The 26,392-nt window shown below is 29.5% G+C and overlaps 1 protein-coding gene across 4 annotated transcripts in view; it reads right to left on the bottom strand.

Annotated features, from left to right (window-relative positions):
- Window positions 1-26,392, bottom strand: part of mahj (LisH and WD40 domain-containing protein mahjong) — a 161,543-nt gene that overhangs the window by 105,932 nt on the left and 29,219 nt on the right. For 3 of the 4 annotated variants that reach the window (XM_087154784.1, XM_087154785.1, XM_087154787.1), the window contains 7 exons: window positions 24,785-24,889; window positions 17,992-18,129; window positions 13,771-13,965; window positions 7,531-7,605; window positions 6,369-6,605; window positions 5,560-5,718; window positions 1,498-1,677 (listed from right to left, as the gene is read on the bottom strand). In XM_087154784.1, the coding sequence (XP_087010910.1) occupies window positions 1,498-1,677; window positions 5,560-5,718; window positions 6,369-6,605; window positions 7,531-7,605; window positions 13,771-13,965; window positions 17,992-18,129; window positions 24,785-24,889 (1,089 nt within the window). The remainder of the gene's footprint in view (window positions 1-1,497; window positions 1,678-5,559; window positions 5,719-6,368; window positions 6,606-7,530; window positions 7,606-13,770; window positions 13,966-17,991; window positions 18,130-24,784; window positions 24,890-26,392) is intronic. The other variant, XM_087154786.1, reaches the window with a different exon arrangement.

The following is a 26,392-nucleotide window of genomic DNA, read 5'->3' as shown; positions in this document are numbered from 1 at the left end:
TGATTTTCATTTGATTCAGCCAATATATGTATATATATATATGGGTGATTCTCACAAAACATGACAATTCACTGTCCCTTGCTCCAAGATCTAATACTATAATACTAAAAGAACTTTTTTTTAAAAAATTTAATAGCATTGCTGTTAGCATTTTAAAATGACTTTGCACTAGCATTGACTGTTTTGTATACTTAAAAAATTAATTGAATATCAAAATGTCATTTTCCTGGCATGTCCCTAACAATATTTCCAATAATAACTAGCTTCAAAATTTCCCATACATTTTTCAAAATCTAATTTTTTTTATCTTATCCTATGTAAGCATTTCTAGAATATACGCAGAGGGTATTGTTTACTAAAACTTCGTTTAAAATAATTTTTTCTGACAATAATTTGCTTGTCCCATGAAAGTCTGTCATTTTCCTGGCTACTTTTATTTAGTGATTTATAACCAAAATAGATAGCGTTAGGAATCAATATCTTATGTTAATAGATTGATTAGATACCCTCCTATCTGAACATGTCTTGTTGCATGAATAAAGAACCAATTATCTGGCTCAAAATCTACTTCAAAAAATATTTCAAGGTTAGTAGGTTTTTATGCTGTCATTTTCCTGGCTTCTTGAAATCATTAATAACAAAATCTACATAGATTTATCTGAGTTATTTTAAGAAATACTGCTGTTTTCTGCAGAATATAAACGTCTTAGGCCAAAATATTAAATTAAAGTAAAGTTATATGCTATAAAATGGCGAATTTGTCATTATCCTGGCTTATGAATGCCAGGACATTGAAGTGTTACCAGAAATTATTTTTAACTGCTAATACTGTAAAGAGGGAAAGCAAATATTAACCTAATACCAAGTTTATGTATGATTGTAATATGCTTGGATGTAATCAGTTATTTATTTACTTAATGATTGATTATTATACACAATTTTATTCTGTACATATCAGCAACAAAAATTTTTTTTGTTTCTTACTACAGTGGATAAAAAGAATTAATTTAAGCAATTTATGGTTCATCTAACATAAAGGCTTAAGTTGAGTTACTTACTATTAACTTAAAATGACTGTTTTTTAAACTTCTAAGGTAATATGTCATTTTCCTGGCATTCAAGATTTGGTGACTTTCTATTTTATTTTTTTTTCTCGAGCAATTGTCAATAAACTACACTGCTATCTGTAAGCTAAGGAAGTATACAAAAAAAATTTTAGATTATTTTGAAGAAATTTTTTGGTCTGAATTGTCATGTTTCGTCCAAATCAAATTTCTCCTTTTTTGACCCTTTCAGTAAATTGAAAACGGCAGTGAAAGGTCACTTCAGAAGAGAGGGAGAGGAACTTCAGGTATTCATACTGGGCCTAAACAACCTTAAAATAATTTTCAGTTTTTCCCAAATTATTCTCTTATTCAACTAGTCATGAGCTGGCCTAAATATAAACTTTTGAGTAGCAAATTTTTATACAAAATTAGACAGAGTAGAAAAACTTACAACATTGAAAAGTTTACGAAGACCATCTTGTTCATTGAAGTGCTGTAAAATTATCTTAAAAGCAAATGCAAAGCCAAAAAACATAGTCGCATGACATCTTGAACTGTCATGAGAACCTTCCAGCAAATAAAGTGCATATGAAACTAATTCTGCTATATCTGATGATGAAAGCATGCATATCTAAAAAAAAACAGATAAGGAACCATAATTAGCTAAGAAATTAATAGCAAAATGAAGCAAATGAATATAATGAAATATTTTAGATTATTATGCACCATATTTAAATTTTATTAAAACTAAAAATATACTTATGATAATCATAATGAGCATATGCAGTTCTAATATTGAAATTATAAAATCATTAAAGACCATTGATATTTTGAGTTATGAATCATGATTTTTAGGTTTTCTGATATCAAATCTCAGCCTTTAGTAGGAATAATGACAATTTCAAAAATTTTATTTTTTACTTAACCTTACATAATTGATTCTGTAGGCAATAACAGAACATTTTCCTAAAGATGCAAGTTAGCTCATATAAATGAAGATGATATATTCCTTTCATGTACAGAAAAACTGAATAAGCCTTTAAATACTTAAAACACATTATTTCCAAATAGGAACTTGTTAACTTCTTTAAAATTTAACCAAATTGTATACATTACTAAAACAGTTTCTGTAGCAAGCAGGATCTTTGAAACTGCAGTTTATGATCATTCAAATAATTAACCTGTTAGTTAGGAAGTTGAGAGAGCGTATAGTGAGCAGATAACCACATATTCAGAAAGTTATACATCTTTTCATACAATAACTATCAAAAATTATATTTCAAAATAAATACAATCCATTCCCGTAATTCAAACTGGTTAAAAAAAAAACATTATCTAAGCAGGAGAGAGAATTGCAAAAAAAGAAAAAAAAAATTTTAGGACACTTTAACAGAACAGTAAAACAAGCCCCTGGAGTAGATCATATTAAGTTTAATTACACTGGGCAACAATATAATTGTGTCTTAGGTGAAAGTACCAAATTCTAAATGAATTTAAAGTGGAGAATATGATAGAAAACTAGATAACTCAATAGTTTATTTCAATTACACATATCGCTCATTTGATCAAACAATGACATAACTGATAATTACTTTAACTATCAGTTATGTCATTGTTTCACCAAATGAGAGATATATTCTTTAGATAAATTAATATAGTTACGCATACCTGCCAACATTGGAGAAATAAAATAATAGACTGTTCTAGCGACATTTTTTATGATATACAGTGGAAAGTCGCGAATCCGGAATCGGCGGGACTTTCCGAAGTCCGTATATTTGATTTTTCCGTATAATCGACCTCCAAGGTAAACAAAGCTTAAAATGATCTGAATCTAAGAAGTAGAAAATAAATAAACATTGTTTTTCAGGGAATAGCGTTTTAGTATTAGAATGATATCTAATCAATCATAAACAAAATTTTAGAAAAAAAATAATTATTGCTATTCTAAAAATAAATATAGAAAACGAAAAAAATTCACAGTTATGAAAATATTAATTGCTCTCTCCGCCATTTTGAACTAGAACGATTCAAGCAAGAAGGGGAAATGCCCGTCATTCAATAAGGTGGGTAGGTGGAGAAGAAAAATTCATTTCCTCCTTACTTGTCATTCAAGTAGGGGTAGTGACAAATTCTTATTTTCTCACCCACCATTGGCTATCAATCAAGCATAAAGGTGTGGCATGCTGATGGGGTTCTCCTTATTTTTTCTTGTGTGACTAAAGGGGATTCCCCTTCCACTTTAACATTTGCTGTGTTTACCCTTTTTCACAGTATTTCTTCTTCCCGTGACACTCAAATAAAAAGGTTCCAGGAAATGCCTCTTTCACTAGCCAGCTGCATAGGATAGAAGGGGGAGGGAGGGGACTCAGTTGTGCTCTTTTGAAAACAAATCCCCCCCCCTTTCCTGCATTCCAGAGGAGGAGCGTCATGGTCTTAGTAGATCTTCTGTTCTCTTTTCTGTTGATTTATGGGTTCAATGCATAGATCTCTAGAAGCTGAGAAGGGGAAAAACCTGTCAAAAGACTTCGTTTTTTTTTTTTTTCTTTTTTAAAGGAGAGGGGAAGATGAAGAAATGTTTGTTTATTTTGATTGTTAAAAAGTGTCCGGGAAATCGACCCTTCCGGAAAAGGGACGTCCGGATATGGGACGTTACACTGTATCATACATAATCATGTAAGTCAAAGAGAAATTTAAAATTGGAAATAATATAAGCAATTACATTTGGCGAAGCAAAAAGTATGTATATAAATCTTAATCTACAGTAGATAAACTATCAACACTCAACATAATGCAGTACTGGCAATAGCACCATCTGTTGAGGAATAAGAGAAGTATATTTGCAATCAGCAGATATTTTGTCACCAAAATGTTTTTTAAAAATTTCTTCAACAAATACGCAGAAATTTGATAATAAACTGATTAATGAGAGATATTCATAAATTACAGGAGTCTCCATTAAAAAAACAGGAGACTTAGCAGGTATGGTTACGGTTTTGAAATGCTTCTTTGTCATAATACAGGGAAGTGAACTTGCTTTGCTGCAAATATTTTCTAGTACAGTACAGAACCCGTTATCAGCAAATCAGAAAACCAAAAAACCGGAACAAAATTCGATAAATTCTCCCGCCATATTTTAAAAAAAAAATTTTCCCTCATAAGATTTTAGGATTTTTCTTTCTTTTTTGAAAGATGTTTACCTTACCATCATTTTGTAAATAATCATTAGTATGATCATTATTGTTTTTTCTTCTTTTTAAGATTATTTCCAATTTTTTTTTTTAGTTGGGTTTAACAATAAAAAAAACGGCTTTTTGTAGCGATTCAGAAAACCGGAAAAAGCAGTTAACCGGAATAGCGCTGGTCCCGATCGTTCCGGATAATCGGTTCCCTACTGTAGTAGCAAAATTTATGTTTTAAGTACTTTCTAGTAAATTTATGTTTATATTTCTCTTTGCCATTTAAAATTAGTTTAAATTTATTTAATTCAGTACTACACAAAATAATTTCAAAAGTTCATAAAAATATTATTTCACTAAAATTTACTCCAAAATATATAAATATGTACCTATGTGTATATATATATATGTATATGAGGTGTGGACAAAAAGTGGTCACAAGGCCATTTATAAATTATAAAAAAAAATAGAACAGCAATTTCACTTTATTGGTCTTCAAAGTAGCCGAATTTTTCAACAAAAACTAAGCACTTAAAATATTTTTATGCTCTTCAAAAAAAAAAGAAAAAAAAAAAAAAAAAAAGAAAGAAACATAATTAGGCAGGGTTGGTAAGTTTTTGACAATTGAAGGTTTTATCTCGTTTTAACCGTCATGTCAAAAAATTCCTTTTGACAATAGTCAAAACCTCAAATTTTTGGCATAAGGATAATTATTAGCTATTGAAAATATGAAGTATTTTTTAATTAACACACATGTAAAATAACAAGTGCTCCATAGATTATGTTCCTGAATTTTTAACTCTTTGTTATGAAAATTACAGCCAAAAACCAAATGGTATATAAAATATTAAATAATTATAAATAAAAATTTGTCAAATTGCAATTCATCCAATCCTTTAATTTGTTTAATTATTGAAAATAAAAATACAAAAACAATTCTCTTTTCATATGTAAAATCAGTTTCCAATTACTTTCATTTTAACTTCTTTTTTCCCCAAAGCAATTACAAAAAAAAATTTTGGTGGCCCTCTGCTTTCTTAGTAGTTCATTTTCAGTTTTGTATGAATAAGACTGAAATTTTAAACTATTTTTCTAATTGATGCTCAGCTGATTTTTTTTTTCAGCAGAAATTTTTTTAGTTTGCTTTTCAAAATTAATTTTGATAAAAAAAAAATCCACAAATGATGTAATGACAACATTATAAATGATAATTACAATATTTAAGTATAAGAAAATACAAAAAGATTGAATTAAAAATTTGCAAATCGGGAAAATCTAATACAGTTTAAGATTTAAAGAACACAAAGATTAACAAAAATACAAAAAGAAATTACTTTCTCCATAACTTCTTCAGTGTAACTAAAATAATATAAACAAATAGATACTCCTGTAGCAGCAATGGATGGATAGGGTACTTTTAGAAGATATTTTAGCCCACCAATTGAGAGAAATTCAATAGCTATTTTCTTGTGCACCAGCAGAGATGCCAGGTACTAAGTATAAAAACACAAAAAAAAGTAAATTCACAATTAAAACATTAATCATTGATATCTTGCTTATTAACTAAAAAATAAGCTTATTACCAAATAAAAATCTATAATTTGCATGAAAGCAAAAAATAATAAGAAACACAATACTAACTACAACAACATTACACACAAAATATATCTAGTAGTATAACCTAGTGCCAAGGCACCAAAACTAGAGATCACTTTACCCTTAAACCTGTAAGTGAACTCATTAAACATAGAATTTAATGTTATAAAAGCATAAAAAAGTTTCAGAATTACCAAGTGAAAATAAATTATAGATACAGTTCATACAGTATATATAAATATATTTGAATCTATGAATCTATCTTGAATATATTGAATCTATAATATTTAGTCATTTCTTATTTGCTTAAGAGCAACTAAAATAGTGACACTCATTATATTAATTTCTTCTTTTATTTTTTAACTATCTGGAATTATCAAATTTTTTAGTATTCTGTATAGTCAAGCTTTTACTGTAAAACATACTGTTTGATCAGAAATTATTTAAAGAGAAACAATATTTAAATGAAATATAACTAACATAAAAATTTCTTTTTTTGTCCAGTAATCAATTTTTCACAATATGTAAGAAGCTAATTATCAAATACCTTCAGAGCCTCAAAAGCAAGTCGAACATCAGGATTTTGTCTTATATCAATGTAGCGGAGTATGAGCAACAAAGCATTTGATTCAAAGATATGTCCTATGAGTTCTTGGTATTCACCCATTGGTGTTAAATATTGGAGTATATAACGTTGTTCTGTTGCAAGCGTGAGAGGAAACACTGAATATGATCCAATCATCATTTCATTCCATTTGGAATTTGAGCTCTCATCAGGAGATGTCTACAAACATTTTCAGAAAAGAATATTAGTTTCCATTAAAGGATGATTATTTAAATGAGAGTAATTCAATAAGAATTAATTTTTCAAATAAGAATCAATTTTTTCAAATAAGAATATTTTTTTTTTCATGTAGAGTAAATTTTTACTCAAACATTTAATGCTGTGATAAAGAAAACTTTAATTATACATTGAAAAATAATTTACATCTTTGATCTATAGTATGACCTTAGCCAAACAATATTTTTAGGCAAACTTATATAATTTTATCAGGCTTTCCTGATTTTACTATAAAATTTTAATGACTTTCTTTTACAAGTATTGAAAACACAAATTTTCTCATTAAAAAATTTAAAGCTTTGTAAATACTGTGGTTTCATTTTGCATAAAAAAACAGAGCACTTGAATAACCTTTGATCTAATAATTAAACATTCATACTGAAAAATACTATCTTAAAGACCTTGATTCCAATGCTTCTATTTTGGAAACATCAAAAAACGACTAAAATTTTATTTTAAAAACATCCTTATCTGATTTTTATTTTAGAAATTATAAATATGGTAGAGAAGAAATGAACAGTATCACATATACAATATCATTATAGTATTAGTGCAGGAACTGATCTACAATAATTGTTATAATTGTTTCAGAGAAGAGTCCAATGATGTCTGCTTTTAATGTACTATTGTTCGTTAACATATTGTTGTAAATTGTAGATACATTTTCAGTTGGGTGAGATTTGATAAATGCAATACATTTCTACATTTCCTTTGTGAGAATGTAGATTATAATGCTACCTTACTTATTACGCTCTGACAACAAAGGATAAATTTAGGTTCTGTGTTACTTAATTTCAAAACTATATTCTTGTCATTCATATCATTTTTGATATAATTAAACTACTACAGAATCCACTATTATATCTACCTGCAGATCAATGCCAGAGGTGCCAGATTTTACTTCAGGTAAAATTGGGCTGTATCTGAGGTTCCTAAGAGTATCCTAAATAATATAAATTTATGTTAGCATAAACAGTATGAATCAGCATTTTTGCTTATCACATTTAAAGTTATAACCAATTTAAAAAATCTCCATAAAATGAAATTCAATTAAAAAAAAAATTTTTTTGAATATACTAATAATTGATATAAATATTACAAAATATTATATTTAAAATAGCACAAAAAATTACATGGTAGTTTCAAGTTTAAGGGTGTCTTGACATTTCATACATACCGCAATTACGCGGAAATAGGCCGCAGCGTTATTGATTTAAAACTTGAAAATTTAGTAGGAAGGCGTATCTAATGGGGCGGCCTATATAGTATTACTTTTTTTTTTCTTCCTTAAAAATTTTGCTTTTTAGAAACCCAACTGGAAATTTCATCATCATTCTTTCCACCTGTTATAAGTGCTTTTTATTTATTTTTTCATGCTTAATGTTACTCCAAAGAATGGTCAGTGCAACTGGAATTATTCCTTCCCCCTACACACCCCAATCTTTTCTTGGAATCACTTTCTGCAGGGATGTGATTGACAAAAACACAAAAAAGAGGAAGTTTATAACTGTAGCATTAAGCGTGCAAAAGAAAAAATTATATGAATTCAATAGCCAATCTGATAATGATTACATTATTATCTATTCAAATAAATATAAATAAATGGTAATTATGTTCTTAAATAAAATCTTCATTAAAGTAATTTTTTTTTTTATAATTTAGATAACTTTTAGTAATTATGCATAAGCACGATTTTATGTATCACATCATTTTAAAAAACATTTCTTTAGTGGTCAAAGGACCTTTATGGACTTTCTCATCAGTTCTTTGTTTTTTTGATGGTCTTTTATTAACATGACTGATCTGTAGACTGCGCTTTGCAGACTTTTGATCATCAGTGTTGATAGGACAAGAAAGTTCATTTCTCACACAATTTTTAAAGACCTTAGATTAAGAATCGCGATGTTGGATTTCAAAATCGCGTGAATAAAAATCGCGATGATTGATTTTAAAATCGCGTGAAAAAGAATCGCGATGCCGGATTTTAAAATCACGTGAAAAAGAATCGCGATGCCGGATTTTAAAATCGCGTGAATAAGGCGATATCGGATTTTACAATCGCGATGTTGAATTTTAAAATCGCTTGAATAAGAATCGCGATGTTGGATTTTAAAATCGCATGAATAAGAACCACAATGTTTGATTTTAAAATAGCGTGAATAAGAATCATGATATTGAATTTTAAAATCACGTGAATAAGAATCACGATATTGAATTTTAAAAGCACAAAAATGCAAATCGCGGTATTAAATTTTTAAATAGCGTAAATAAGAATCACGATGCATAATTTTTAGAGTCCGTGAATACTTATCACAACGAGTAATGTTTAAACCGCGCATAAATACGAAAATCGATGTTTGATATTACAACAGCGCGATAACGAATCGCAATATTGAAATTTAAAAATATATATGAATATGAATCGCGACATTGGATTTTAAACTAGCAGGAATATGAATTGCGATAATGGGTTTTAAAAACGTTTAAATACAAATCGCGATATTGGGTTTTAAAAACGCTTAAATACAAATCGCGATATTGAATTTTTAAATTGCGTGAATGGGAATTGCGAGTAATGATTTTTAAATCGTGTAAAAACGAATCTCAACAAGTAACTTTTAAATCAGTTACATACGAAAATCGATGATTTACTTAAAAATCATCTAAATAAGAATTGCAATTTTAGCAGATTCTGGCAAAGTTCCTAATATTTAAAATTCTGTAAATCAGCCAATCAAAAGAAATCAAATATCAGCGGCCAGGGTTCCCACTCTACGATGAGATTGAAATTCAAGGACTTTCCAGGACTTTTCAAGGACCTCAACAAAATTTTCAAGGACCTTAATCTAAGACCAATTTTAAAAATTATTCTCTTCTATTTTACTAGAAGCAACAATGCTTGTTGTGGCAATAATTAATTTCAAATATAATACCTAAATGCTTTGCCTATATAGAGAGAAGAGAGTACATGTATTATGGACTACCATTTATATTTTTTTTAAAAACAACCCTACTGGTTTTACATACTAATTCACAAAATCATTTTCAGCACAATCTATAACTAATGGTAATGAGGTGTTAATGGTGAAATCCTTTATTCCTGTGTATTTCCACGTGAAGGCTGCATGAAAGACAGAGCTAAATCTTAGGTATTCCATATTCCATGACTATTCCATAACCCCCTCCTCTCCTCTATTAAACATCATTTCTGAAATTGTAAAATTAATTCATCCATAATTTACACAACCTTCTCTAAATGTTATGTAGCAACAATTCTTTCTGAAAATAAAAATTAGAAGGAACATATCCCATTTTCACAATGTTTAACATTATTCGTTATGTGTAATCCACAACTGCCAATGAATATGACCTGGTGGGAATATTTCTCTTTTAATTCACACTGAAGCTTCTCATAGAATTTCAAATTGACATAGGGTCCATCCATGGATAATTGAAGTATTTTAGAGAGCTTTTAACCATCATCCATGCATTTGTAAAAAGAGGACAAAATATTTTCTGCAGTTCCATGACCCATAAATTGGGAGGTAAGATACTTAGTGCAAACTTTATTATCAATTCCTTACCATAATGTCCATCTGCCTAGATTGTAGAAACTGATTTAACGTCTCATCAAAGAGTACAGTGTAGCAATCAACATTCTTCAGCTCATTTATAAGAATCCCTTTGAAGTATAGTGCCAATCCAAAGGAGCCCAAATAGGCTCACTTTGTGGCACTACAAGAAAATTGTCTCGCTATACAGCTATCAGCAAACATTTTGGAGAACAATTTACTAATCCCTTCACAGGAGTTATATGAATAATTACTAGTGATGCACTTCAGACTCCAGAGAATTTCAGCATCAAGCACATTCCTTTTGACCAGATAAGAAGACAATGTTACCTCGGCCACTAAAGTTTCTGTTTCACTTGGGGCACACGATGTTGAAGGAGTATTTACACCAGATGAATTAGATATTTATGTCTTTGGAAAAAGAGAACTCAGGGCATGAGACTGCTTTTTTGTCTTACCTTTCTTTCATGTGTGATTTCAGAGCAGATTCTTCCATTTTTGCGATATCGATCTCCTTCATGCATAATTGGCACTTGGCTCTGAACTTATTTTCGGGCATCGATAAAATCCATTCTTTATAAGCTGGATTATCCATCCATTGGGGATTAAAATAGCACTTCCCAGGCATAACTAGTCTAAACTACATAACACAAATACGAAGCCGTGCCTTTGCGAATACGCTTTACAATAAAGTTTTGAAATGACGCAATAAAGTTTTGATATGACGCAAACGTAAGGACAAGTGTGGATGGTAAAACGGCAAATTTATTGAAAACTACAAGGTACATATTGTTACAAAATTCGAGAGTATTCCAGTTTCGATAAGAAAAAAGAAGATCTAAGCATATGCGACAGAAGCTGAAATGGAGTCTCGCCCGGGACGCATTGATTGTCTGCTGTCCTCCGCGCACTTGGCAGACACCAAGACGCTAGGCCCGGTTAGAAACGGTGGCATTAAAAACCACGTGAGAGAGCTCGGGAACAAAACAGAAAGAACGAGAGAGATCCGCGGGTGTTTTATAAAAAGGGCCGTCGGCAGTATTGGACAAATTCAAGGACCTATCAAGTTTTTCAAGGACCTAAGACGTTTTTCAAGCACTTTCAAGGACCTAAATTTAGCAACAAAAAAATTCAAGGACTTTCAAGGACTCTCAAGGACCGTGGGAACCCTGGCGGCCGAAACGAAACTGCTTAGGACTTTTTTTTCTTTTTTCCAATCTATAGCGGAAGTCGCGGTTGTCAAGGCTACGGCATACATGCCGAAATTCTACCCATTTTCTTCTGAAGATCATTTTTTCAGGGGGCTACTGCAGGGGGGGGGGGGGAGTTCGTCGCAAGTCCGACTATATCGTTCGTTCGACTCCCCATAAGTTTTTGGAAAATGGTCGGAAATTTTAAAAAGTCTTTCATCCCTGAAAAGATAAGAGAGTAGTGTAGTAGATGACGGCATTGTTTTACCAAGGTCAACCACTTTTACCCCAGCCAGCAGATTGACATGTGAAGAAAGGTTTATTGGGGGCTTCAATACTTTTGCTCCGTGGAAGAAAAAATTTTTCAACAAAATATCATTCACTGCATAAAAAAATTTATGAAAAAAGAGCGGAAGATATGGAAAAATCTGAAAAAATCTCAATCAGATCCCTGTTTCTGGAAGCCACTATCCACAAGAGAACAATCTCTCTTTCCTTTTCTGCCATATGAACAGCTGTTGAGTGTAGAAAATGGGTGTGGAGTGGAGAAGCATAAATCAGAAAGGAATGAATGAAAAAATCAGGGTGGGGCCAGTGATAACATCAACTGTAAAACAAACGCTCCCCCCCTCCGTTTTTTCCAGGAAATATGTCTATTCCACTTGTCATGGATGCCTCTCAACTCCCCTTTTTTCTTCAGCTGGTTGTTAAAAACATGTGAATGTTTGATGAATAAAGGGAGCTGATGAGCTTGGGATAACCTTGAATAATCTTACAATTAAAATGTTGAAGAAGAATTTCAAACTTTCAACTGAGGGTCAGTAAAGAGGAAAAAAAGCAATGTGTGAGAATTTTAGACAGGGATAAAAGAAAGACCGTCCAAGGTGGAGTCAGTTAAAAAAAGAAACCTGATTTGAGAAACGAAAATAGGGGGAGGAAATGCTAAATACAGAAACTTGTTTTATATCCTTGGGAGTATTGGTTTTTTTCCTTTTTTTCATTGCTCATATTTCTGTTTAATTTTGATCTTCCTCAGCTCAATTTTGTTTATTTATTTATTTTTATCGTTTTATCTTCAATTCCGATTTGTTTTTGTTTTATTAATATTTTTCTTTCGTTAATATTCTTCTTTCGTTTATAATATTTTCGTCTTGTTTTGATATAACTTGTTTTTAAGTTATTCATTTTAAATGCCTCTCAATAAGAGGAAAAATTATACCGCTGTGCTTAAGCTGCCAACAATTAAAAAAGAAACTGTGATAAATGGCTTCAAAAAAGCGGAAATCATCCCGGGACAAAACGAAACCGAAATTGAGGCTGAAAGTGTGAGTGACGGAGATGAGCCAGAAATAAACAATAAACTAGTAAACCTAATTTGCTCTGGTACAGAGAGTTCTGATTTTGAGGAATTTTTAAGTGCAGTGATATGAATATATAGTGATAGGTGATATCTAAATAAATTATTCTTTAGTTTTTCTTTGAACAAAATTTTTTTGGATTTATCGTCTAATTCTAAAACAGGATTTTGGATTGCTGATTTAAAAGTAAGACCGCTTAATTTAAACAATTTTCATACTTATTTTAATGGTTTCTGAATAATGAATTAATTATTATATTTATATTTTAATGGTTACTTCACATTAAAATGAGAAAATGCTTAATTTTACTTAGAAAGTTATTGAAATGTACTTTATATACTAGGATTGTTTCTATATTTTTGTATATTCAATATCCCTTTATTGGTTCTTATTTAACTATTTAAATTATACACATATGCATATTTAGAGAATGTGTTAAGTCTTTTATCAATACCTGCGTTAGTATAGTAAAATTCGGCGCGGCGTGTACGATGGACCGGCATATCCTATGAAAAGCTTTTTTATTTCAAGCTATTTTTTAGGGCGCGGCGTATATACCAGGGCGGCGTTTCTCCGCGAAATTACGATAATTTTATATTTGTCCTATACATGTCATTAGCAAAATGATACACATAATGTCAAAAATGATTAAGTACCGTAATTTCCGGTATACTATACTACAATCTACTACCCTCATTTCTGCCAAGCTAAGAAATATAGTAGTGCATAATCCTCATCAGTGTATAACTTATTAGCTAAAGATTTGGCTGACTACTTTATCATCTCAATATTTTTAACTTCAAAGTATCCCTTGAACAGCTAAACATGACAAACAAAACTAAACAGAAATCTATTGCATCAAAGTAGCGTTAATTTAACTTTTCTCTTCCTCTTATGTTAATAAATGATGGTGAGCCTGCCTTTTAAATTATGTTATATGTTACTTATGCGGGGGAAAAATACTTTAACAAACTTATTTCTAACTTACATTGTTTTTCCTTTTCTTTTTAGGTGACTTGTATGAACTTGACTTACTATCATCCTCCACACATCTTTTCTCTGAAAGCTTTTTAAATGCAGCAAATGGCCTATTTGAGTTGACAAGTGTATCATTAGAATTAGGAGGTGGTGTTTTCAAATACTTTTGACTAACCTCATGAAGTCTTTTCAGCATCAATGGTACCTAGAGAAAATTAACTCAATCACTATATATATTAAAAGCAACAATAATTAATACAAATAGTTACAAAGGTCCGTTCAGACATTTTGTGAAAGGTCCTGCAAAATTGTGAAAAAACTATTCATAATTTGTGAATCTAAAATTAGCATTGTAGCATTCTTTCAACTAGGGTCCTGCTTTTGTGAATTTGTACAAATAGGATGCTCTCATTGCGAAATTTGCAAAAATAACTTTAAAAGAGTTTTTAAATTGTAAATAGAAACAAGATTATACTTAACACAGTAAAATTCTAATAAATTTTCAAAAATACTGATTGCTGCAACTAAATTAAAGATGCGACATACAAATATTCAGTATTTATCTTATATTGCTCAAATGCCGACTATGTGTTTCGGATGAATAATGAAAACAAAACCACTTACATTTTAAATCATTTCAATTTATCTATTTTAAATAACACAACTTATGGATAACTTTTAATGTGTTACACAGTAAGCAAATTTAAACCTTTCTTTAAGTTATAACTGTTGATGTAATGAAATTCAGAGAGCAGTGGATCAGAGAAAGACATGTTTATTAGAACACAGAGACTTACACAGTTGGAACATATACTGGGACAGTAGAAATAGGAAAGAACATCGGATAAACAAAGTTACTGGTATTTATAGCCTTCTTGGGCTCAAAAGTTAACGGTCAATCAGAACATTCTGATAACATGCGGACGTAGAAGAAAACTGCTTCAAATAAATGTGATTATAGTTTTTCCTCAACAATAAAATTTTATTTAAAAAATTCATATAAATCAATTTCTAATTAAATAATATTCTATTAATTAATTTTATGAAAATATAAACTGAACAATTATTTATTTACTGAGAAAACAAAAATTATTAATTATTTAATGTTAATAAGAATGTACATGTATGATGCTTGTAGAAATAATACCAAAGAATACTTAATTTGGAATTTATAAATTTTATATATGATTTCAAAAGGGTTTAAGTTACAAAATATAAATAAAATGAGATCTTAGCATTTAAATTTAAGCAGAAAAACATAATTAACAAAATATTAGAGCAATATACCTTGATTTTCAGAAGATTTAAAAATATCAATAATTGCTGAACACTCAACCTCAGTCAATTTTTTTGGCCCATTTATAACAATGCGCAAATGTCTATCTAATGTCTCTTGTTTTATTCTTGCTGCAACTCAGTGCAAACAAGATTCATTCAAGAAAATAATCTTTCAACTGAAGCTGTTGATGATGGTATAGTTAAAGACAATGTTAGTAGTTGTAAAAGATTTGGAAAAGTTTCCCAGCTATGGGATTCTTTTTCCACAGAATTTAAGATATTAAGTGAAGTCATGTTCTTTTCAATGCATTTTTTTTTTTTACTTATTTCTTAGCATGCTTGAGAAGTGATTGAGCTGCAGCATTTTTATTTAAATCATAAGTCACCTTTGCAAGAGACACATTAATGTTAAAACTATCTTTTTCCTTTTGAGCTTTTATAGAATTTTTAAACGGGGGTGAAACTTTGATAGTACCCTGAAATGTATCAATTTGTTTCAGTCCATAAAAAGACAATAAAGTAAAAAGGCAAGTTTAGTCCTGACTATCTGGTACATTGTAATTAATATCCAAATTGCTGAACATATCAAATGCAACTTCATTATTTACTGCAAATTCATCCGAAATCTTTAACATGAAATCATATGAAATTTCTTAACAAAATTTTTCATAAAATTTTGGATTCTGTCTGAAATATTTTGATTGTTACACTTATGTCTTTTCATACTGAGCTCAGTGCACTCATCAGAAAATTGTAAAAGTTCTTCAGCTTTCCTAAAATTCTCTGCATCTTTCAAATTAATAGAAAGCTCTTCCACTTCTTTACAGATGACAGACAATTCGGTTTCAACAGAACTATACAAAATTTAAGTGTTTTGCAGTCAAAGATTCAAATTATTTAACCTTAAGAAAGTCAGATAAAAATAAAAAGCAAGGCAACCATTCACATTTAACAATTGTTCTCTAGCCACCTAAGCTCTGGTTGTCTTTCATTTTAAAACATAGTGTCCAGAGTTTACACAAATTTCAGATAACAGTTTATTATTCTCGAGTATGCAAATCCGTGTGGAAGCCATCTTCTAGCAGAAACTTTCAGAGTTTTCAAAACACTCATGAAATATACATTCTATTGAATGTCTTTAAAACTTGATGTTTAACAGGACTGAAATGGAAAAGTTTCCTGAAACTAATAAGCAGGAAATCTATGTTCTGTAAAATTGCATGGTTCTTTAAGAGATGTGCATAAATTAGAGCCAATCGATTGTTTCTACAATTGATGTACGTAGAATGTAGAGATAAATTCCAAACTCTTCTTTGCACACCAGATATTTGCCCACTCATAGCATTTGCTCCATCTAATGCCAGAACAAAACAATTCGCTATTTTTATTCTTTTAACCATCATAAATTTCTCTATTTCATTAGTTATTGATGTAGCATTAGTTGAAGCTAGGTTTATCATCCCAAGATACTTTTCTTTGACTCCCGGTATTCTTTTTAATTTATAACAGGCTATAAAACCAAGTTGCAACCACTGTGTTTCATCTGCAGACTCATTTGCTAATAATGTAAAAGAATCTACTACTTTCAAATTTGTAATAGTAATTTGCTCAAGATGGAGAGAAATTGTACCAACTATATTGTCAACTGAAACATTAGACATATATGCTGCATTCTTGCCACATGAACTTAAATTAGGATTGAATGTCTGCACCACCCAGATCTTTTCCAATACACTTCCCCAAAGAAGCCAAATTGTTTTTGTTTTTTTTTATGATAAAATAAGCTATTTTTATGTACTTAGTGAGAAGTTTTCTGATGTCTTCTTTCTTTGTCTTTTATCAGAAATTATTTTTGCTCCTTCATTAAATGATCCCTGTAGCAATTTTCTTGGAGCATTTTTTCCAGTTGCAAATACTGAAAGATGTCTGGCGCTGTTTTAAAGCATATCGATGACTCTATTAGGATGATCGCCAAATTTTACAGGTTGAGTAATCCAGGGTTCAATCTGATAAATAACCGAACATATTTTAAATAGAAATTTTTTAGCAGTATGATATAATAGAGCTAATTATGAAGTTACTCATAAAGCTTAATAATCAGTCTTAATTTTTCTTGAGCAATTTTGAGAATCAAGCTTTCGGATTCACTAGTCGACGCCTCGGTGGAGATTTTTCTAATTCACTAGTTGATGGCAAGTTTTCATGTTCAATATTCGGTGGTGATTGTTTTAATTCAGTAGTTAACAGTACTTTTCTCGCTCAATAATCGGTGGCGGTTGTTCTCGCTCAATAATCAGTAGTGGTTGTTCTAGTTCAATATAAGGCAGTTCATTAGCTTTAAAAAAAGATTTAATGGAAAGATATCCTTTAGCATCTGATGATTTCAATTTCTTTATTTAATAGTCACTAATCCTAGTGCCGCAATTCTGATGTATACGCTTCATGAATTGAAGTGAAAACATGTGGTGAAAAAAACGATATTCTAGCTAGAAAAAAAAACGTTATTGCGAAGCAAATAAAACCTAACACGATCAGCCCAATCAAATTTTTATGAGAAGAAAATAATATTTATCTAGAGAAAGGCTGAAGTATTTTCCTCTCTGGTAGGTAGAAAAAAGGATCCAGGAATTCACAACTAACAATGATGAGGTTGCCAAATGACTGTCTTAAACATTGAAAACTATTAAGAAAGAAACCACACATTATGATTTCAAAAAAGTGGAAAAAACAAAAGCATTGAGAATACTATTGTGAAAGAACTAGAAATGGACAATTAACTCTTAAAATAACTTTATAATTGCTAAATAAAAGCAAAATCGTATATATTTACTGCCTTTTTAAAATTTATTTAAATGATTTTAAATGTTATTACTTTTATCTTGATTCAACATAATTTAAAAATACAAAATCTGACAACCATATTAATATGTAAAAAAAAAAATCAAAAACTTACAAAGTACACATTTCTTTCTCGAAAATTTGATGCAATTTCTGTACACTCCATAGCTGCTGCTACAAGGCCTGTAGCATAGGATCTTAATGGATTAGGAGAAATTTCAACAAAATGCAAAAGCCGTGGAACAAAACCTTCCTATAAAATAAAAAAATAGGTTAATGAAAGGCAGGTAGTTATGGACACTTAATTCTGTTATAAGAAGGGTAGCAAATTTGTTACTGAAAAAAAAATAATTGAAATTTGCAGAAGATTTGTAAAAAAAATTGTGAAAATTTACTGCAACTTAAATACAAAAAAATATACAATTAATACACAGAAAAACATAGACATCATAGCAATAATAAAATAAAAGCATTTAAAGAGTTAAAAAAATTATTTTAGTGAATTGTATGCAATATAAATTTTTTTATTTAAATGAACAGAATTTTGGTATAAAAATATGTACATTATTAAATTATAGATAATGTTTGCCTGCCAGCAATTACATGCTCTTTAAGCATAGAAGATTTATAAGATTTATTGCCCAATGTAATATTCTGCATTAACCCTTCTCTTAAGTTAATTTTCAGGTCAAGGAGAGGGCTAATCTTTTTCTTTTTATATTCTTAAAATAATTAAAGAAGGTATGTTTTTTATTAATTTATAATCCAAGAGTTAGAAAATCTCCTACTTGCCAAAATCTGAACAATCTTTGATTTATTTTTATGTCATTTTACTACTGATCTATTCTCTGATTTGTTTTGTCAGTTGCATGTATATTAGCGAGCTCTTTTATTTAGGACATAGCACAAAATGTTTAAGAAAATAGAGATTGCTCAAAATATGCATTTACAAAGATGGATAAGGATTACAATGCACAGTTACAGAAAATTGACATAGGTGGAAATATGTATTTTAAAAATTTGAGACACCTAAAAAAGCATATTTAAACATTTGCTAATGGCGCTTAGCATGGTGAAGTCTGTTATTCTAGTAAACTTCTTGCACTAGCCATAAACAAAGGTCAAGAAAATGGATGCAATTCAATTTGCTTATTTAAGAAAATGGAGAATGTTTCAAATGCAAAAATGATTTGATTTTGTTTTTCAAACTACTTTAATAGATATTGTTCTTTTCGTAAATAAAAAAAAGGAAAAAGAATTAACTAATAGATCCATATAAATTTGTAATGTAATGTTATCCATTTTCATAAATCTCTCATTACATTTTTTAAATTTTTTTTTTTTTTAAGACAAAGTCAATATATCTTTTTAAATGGTTGTTATGGATCTTATAAATTTTTATAGCGCTAGTAGAGTTAGATAGTAGGAATTTCACTTTTTAAATACCACTTTATAATTTAAAAAAAAGAAAAAGATGCATAAAAAGTTACATCTACCAAGCTACAACAACCATGAAGTACAGGATATTACTCCATGATAAATAAGTGCAGCATAATTAATGGAAAAATTATACTAATTTCAGGGTATCTGTTACATTTTAGATTTTCAAATTCATGACTTTTCATGATTTTCCATGACTAATTCCAAGAATTTTTCATAACTTAATGAAGTTACTATTTTCTCCAACAAAAAAGCAACAATAAATTTAAAAAAGTATTATATATAAGTATTATAAAGGTACTAGATTAAAACAGCATTAAATGTTTACTTTAATCTGTACTTTCAATCTCAAGAATCAAAACATTTTTAAAAGTGTAATTTCAAATGTGTTGGAATTTAACAAACACCAAGAAAGAAAGTAATTACATTAAAAATTAATTAATGCAGCAATTTATTTAAAATAAATTTTAAAACTAAGAAAACAAAATAATAGAAGTATCAATAATTCAAAACACTGTTTTTTAACATTTAAAATCAATATATATATTTTTAAAAAAAGAATCGATTTAAATCAATGATTTTTTTAAAAAAATCATTATTTAAATCTTGATTTAAATCATTATTTAAATTGTGCTTTAAATCAAGCTGATTTAAATCAACAAACCCTGGTTGAAACAATAAAATAGCTGAAAAAAATACGAAAGCAAATAATTTTTTTTCTGTAGAATTATATTCTAAAGACACTTTTCATGTTCATCTGAAAGGAAAGAAATACTCCTGATTTTTCTGTTCTGATTTTGGAATAAAAAATATTCGCCAATGACTGGTTTGCTTCAACTCGAATTTTAAATTGATAAAATAAAATAAAATAAACAAAGATTCTTAAATCACAGAAGAGTTTAAAAGATAATTCGCTCTAGAAATGATGTGTTTTCTTTCATTTTTTGAAACAGCACCATAATTTTTAAAGAACATGATAAAATCATTTTATATTCGAATAAAATATGCCCGAGTGATGATTTTGTTAGGAATTCAGATATTTGGAACAGGATGAAATTGGGGGGGGGGGATTCCATTTTAAAAATTAGATTTTTCGGAGACCAGTGGTGCAAGTGGCAAAACATGGTTTTGAAGCATCTTTGGAGCAACTGAAAAGCTATTTTGGAGCAATTTAATAACAAAAGTTTTTAATTTTGTTCATTAGTAACATATCTTATTTTTTACAATTTTTTGAAGGTCCCTGCATAAACAAATTAAGTTTCTTTTTGGTATCTTCCAATTCTGTTAAATATTCTGCTATCCTTGACTTAGCCTCAGATAAGAGGATCTGTCCGCTTTCTATAATCGACATGCTTTTATTATTTAACCCATCTTTAATATTTTCTTCAGCTGTGGCTAATAGATCTTGAGAAGCCTTCAATTAAAGCAAATCAATTTCAGCAGCTTTCAATCTACTTTCCTCAGTTTCAGTGTTTTCACATTCTTTTTTCTCAATCTCTAATCAAGCAGAATAATTTTTAAATGCTGCATGAGTCCCTTTAATCATATCTTTGTCAACTTTAAAGTTATTTAAGCCCCCCAGCAGATATGTGACACAACTTGTCTCAAACCATTAACACTATGCAAATTTAAACTCGCCCTATTGTCAAGTAGCTTTTTATTCACACATATGAACGAAACAAAAACCTCTCCAGTACTAAAACCTCTTTCAACATCGGCATTCCCATGTGGTATGCACAAAAGAGCTTTAAAAAGCTTTGTTATAAGAGGATATTTGATATTTCCCAAATTATATTTCTTCACAAAATAATTTTTCCAAAGCACATCAATTGGTGCACATTCATTTGAGTCAGAAGAATAACCTTCTGGTTCTCCACATAACAGTAACAAAGATGCCTCTTCAGGTTTTATAATGAATGGGGCTACTGTTGCCAGATATCTTATTGACTTAATAGAAGTGTCTTCCATTCTCATTACAGGATGCAACACTTTAAAATGGTACAGTAACCTATTTTCAAGAGGCAATGCTTTTAATAACTTTTTTGTACATGCTATAGACCTGGCCCCTAAATACACACAATTTTTTTTTTGAAGAACATAAGGATGTCATCGCATTTGTGGTATCTAGTCCAACATCTATTAAAGTAGAATTTTGCCAAATTCCTGCATTTTCTACAACCAAAGATTTTAAGTCCTTTCCCGTCAAACTAAGAAAAGCAGAACTCTTTAAAAAACGCCCTAACAATTCTTAAATAGAGACACCATTTCATCATACAGCAAGTGAATCAATAGTGTCTGAATTTGAAAAAAGACCTAAACATTTATTTATATAGCCGAAATATTTTTTAAAAAAGAGCTTTTGGCAAAAGCAATTTAAATAAATTCAATATTGAGTGGCTCATACTATTTTTTAAATTAATAATTACTTTATTTAATTCTGTAAAAGGTAATTTAAAACTCTAATTAATTTAACTATCATTTAATGTTATTGAGTATATTTTTCTTAAAATTTAAATAAATGTTATTTGTTATAGTATATTCAACTAAACATTAACAAGATTAATATTCATCATACCGAATTTATAAAAATATGTAAAAAATTAAGCAAACATTAATAAATTTATATTACAAATGTAAATTAGTGAATGGCCCCTAAATTTTTTAAATTAAAATTGGTTACCTAGTACAGTATTTCATTAATGAAATGATTAAAAATAAATAAATAATTTTTAAATGCAAATACAATGAGTATTGAAGGTAAAAAAAATTTTGTCAGAAGTAAATTATTATAATGTCCCTACACTCATAATATTTAACAAATCTGTGATAATTAAAACTTTTTAGATCAATTGTTTTAAATCAAATCATTAAGAGATGAATTAAAGTATTTTTGAATGACAAATCTGAAGAACATAAGATTTTTTTGCTGCTTTAAAATTTCTGAAAGCCCCTCTCTTCATACTCATTTAAAATCTTTTCTCTAAATATTATTAAGTTTTTTCCTGAAACAAAATAAGAGCACTGAAAATTTTGAAAGTAATAACACAATAATAAAATGCAATAAGAAAAAATAAAAATATTAGTAAAAAAAAAGTAATAAAGTAAAATAAATGTTCAAAAACAATATGCAATTAGTGGATGGTCCCTCAGATAAAATTTACGTTTGTGAAACTCAATTAATTCTCATCTTTATTAAATTAAATGAATAAAAGGGAGATGGAAATTTTGAGGTTATGAAGCTTTGTGATTCTTGACTGCTCTGAGGATCAACATGAAAATATGTACTTAGTGAAGGGTCCCCAAGTTAATTCCAAGATCATGGGTACTATTCTATAAATAGAATAGGGCAAGAAGGCTATTAGCTTGCCATTGACGAAGACTATAGCACTTCAATAACGAAGAAATTAACAAGAGAAATAAAATTTTCTTTTGCTATTAAAATTTGGAATGTTTAGTTGGTCCCCGAAAATTCGAGGGAAGTTTTGGTTCCATTTCAGAGAGTGGAAAATAAACCTGAAATTGAAAATGAATGAGAATGATCTTGCAAAATGAAGCAGAGTTGCACATGAGAGTGCAAGAATCCTTCCCACTGAATCCAGAGCAACCCCCACATCGCAGTAGCTTGGTTGCCGCAAAATTGTGACTTGGCCATACCCAGGAGAAAATATCCCTTTTGGCGCAGATCGGCGCAATTTAAGCCTACTACTTCAATTTGGAGCATGTAGGCGCTGGTTTCCACACTTGGCGCGGATCGGCGCAGCACTTTAAACACTGGGAGACCTAAATTCATGACTTTCCATGATTTTTTTTAAAAAATAGCAAAAATCATGACATTTCATAACAAATTTTGTTCAATACTGAAATTCATGACTTTCCATGATTTTTCATGACTTTCCAGGTGCGCGGATACCAGTGTTTTCACTACAGCGAGAATCTCGCATTTTTTTCCTATCTCGCATTAAAAAATTATTAAAGCGAGAAGTTCGCGCACTCTATCAATCAATTTTAAAATGCTTGAATCTCTTGAATTCTGGAAAAAATTTCGTCTTCCGCCATTTTGAAAAAGACTTGTGTTAGAAAAGAACAGCTACGACAAGTGTTGAGAAAAAAAATTAGCCCTTTATAATAAGTTGTTTAAAGTTGCTCTATTTTTAGTTGTTAATGAATTACCAAACTCACTTATCAACAATTTACAGCAATTTGTAAAAGTTGAAGTCTGTGAAAACTATGCTGGAAGACCTAACAAGAAGTATGAACATGGAAATAACTTCAACGAACTTCATTATTCTATAGCAGAAATAATTGAAAAGACAAATTTACTTAGGGATTCCGAATAGTTCAGCATCTGTTGCAAGGTCATTTAGCACCCAAAACCGTATTAAGACAAAATATCGTAACAGATTGACTGATAAGCATTTGAGCAACCTAACGAGAATAGCTGATGAAAAAGTAGATATAGGACCTTGTCCATGTGATAATGCAGCAAAAATATTCAATGCTTTAAAAATTAGAAGATGTTAAAAATGTATTATAATTAAAGAAACAGTTTTTTTTCCAAGTCTATTCGTGTTTTTTTTTTTAATTTTTAGAAATCTCACCCAGTTTTTGAGAAAGGGCGAAAAATTCTCTCATTTTTTTTCTGTAATGAAAACACTGTACCCTGTAACTTGTTTAAGAGAACCTTAAAAAATTGACATGATATTATAGACGCCAATGATGCTAAAGTAATTTTGGTACTACGCACAACTGGTATTATGGTAATCAAAGCAATTTAAATAGATAGCAAAAATAGTAATATAGGTACAATGAAATATAGATAATACTAATATATTTTGTTAGGGGTAATTCTGACACAAAGTGCAAAACCCTGAAAATTTTTGAGCAAAATATTGATATCAAGATATCAATTCATATACCAAGAATGTTTCATATTTAACAAAATTTTTTGAACTAGCATTGATAATCAAATTACCTACTAATGAAGAATATCACCCCTTTATAACAACTAGTTCCAGAGGTGCATCTTTTAAAGGTGCTGTGGGTAATAAGTTCATCTTCATGGAAGACATTAACTTTTTCTTGTAAGTTGCTTACTTTCTCATATTTTTACATTTTGAGAATCCTATGGTATGATTTTTATCGATTTTCAACACTGCTGTTCAAACTTACATTTGAAAAACCACTTTGTCCTTAATTTTTACACTCCAGTGTATAAACTTATTTTTCCACAGAAAGAATATATTAACTTATCAAAAGTCGCTCTTATTGTTAAAAAAAATCAGAAATATTAGTTTTTTTTGTTCATAACTTTATCTCTTTGCTCACCTAGGCAATATGTCCTCTCAAATCTATTGTTACTTCATAAATTACAAAAATTTTAATTTTTAAATTTCATTTATTTATTAGGATAATACTATGTCACACATCTTAAGGATATTGTACAAAATAGGTAAACTGAAAATAACTACCTCTTCAAAAATCACACTTTCCAATCCTGGCAGTATATCTAAAAGCAACCTACAGGCAGCAGTATTCAATGGCAAATTATCTTCTTCACAGTACACTTTTACAATCTTAAAAAAAAAAGAAATCAAGTATTGTAGAGAGAATGTTGTCATGTATAATTCAAGTCAAAGAGTTGCTTTCATTATATTTGTTTTTATTTCTAGTTAAATTCATATAAAAATAAATAGATTGATCCCTAGTTGTTTTACCCAAGGGTGTCCATAAGCCATAAATAATATGGTAATGAAAATGAAGTTAACATTAAATAATGTAATACATTATAAATTATTTTCTAAAGGAAATTTATCCTATGCGAAGTCTTCCAAGTCTGAAATCTAAACATTAAAGTGATTGCTAAAATATGGAAACTACACTATAACACTATTACTATAACAACTGACTCTAACCTCTTTTCTTATTACTTCTCAATCATCAGAGATGAGCTAGGAAAAAAAAAAAGCTGACAATGAAATCAAAAAACATTTTCAGGGCTGCTACTAGGGTATTTCCATTAGTCCAAATAGTCACTTTAGCTGCTTCAAATATGAAGGGAAAAAAATCCCCAAAATAGTTTCCAAATATATGAAATAGTTGCATTATAGTCACTCTTTAACATATTTTTACAATATTTACATTTTAGTAATATAAAATAATCAAAGTACATATATTTTTTTAATAGATGCTTATGCTCTTTAAAAAATATACATAATAATCTTATTTAAATTATACAAAAACATTAAACTCAATCTGACTGGCGAGTAATTGAAAAAACAACATAAGTGCACCTAGAAAAGTGGTTTGAAAACTTTTTTCTTTCTATTGCTAATGCTATGAACACTAAAATAGAATTTTAGGAAACTGGCAGGCTGGATATGGTGACTCAGATGCTGGATGTGAATACTAATTATGAGAACTGGTTTCATTTTGAATGAATTAAAGGAGACTTTAGACAAAGAAATAAAATAAAAAGATTTGTTAAAGCCTTTCATGTTACACACACATATATAAAATACGTGTATATAAAATTTATAAAATATTAATGGAGAGATTTTAATGGAGTACCGGATGACATAACAAGCTGTGATCCCTTCTTGCCACGACTAACTGTTGTTATTAAATCTCAATTGGAGCTTTGTGCCTGCCAAAAATATAGCGTCAACCATTGCCTGACAACTACGAGACAAATTTATCTCGAAAAACAATTTGTCAATTAAAATTTAATTAATTTTCTGACTAGAATCTAGATGGAATTCTCAAATTTCAACAGGAATTCTGAGCGTGATGGCAATAATAATTTCATTCATTTTTCCATTTAAACAAGCTACCAGACAAAACTAAAAAAAGGACAAAATAATTGACTGAAAATATTCTTTTAAAACTACCTTTTTCAAGCTCTTGAGAAAAGAAACAAATAGCACTATTTTTCAAAAATACAGGGTATCTGCTACATTTTAGATTTTTAAATTCATGACTTTCCATGACTAATTCCAAGAATTTTTCATGACTTAACGAAGTTAGTATTTTCTCCGACAAAAACACAATAGTAAATTTAAAAAAGCATCATATTCATT

This window comes from Parasteatoda tepidariorum, chromosome 11 (assembly GCF_982258835.1).
Source record: "Parasteatoda tepidariorum strain Cologne lab strain chromosome 11, Ptep-v5.0, whole genome shotgun sequence".
NCBI lineage: Eukaryota > Metazoa > Arthropoda > Arachnida > Araneae > Theridiidae > Parasteatoda > Parasteatoda tepidariorum.
This window is presented reverse-complemented; position numbering and strand designations above follow the sequence as displayed.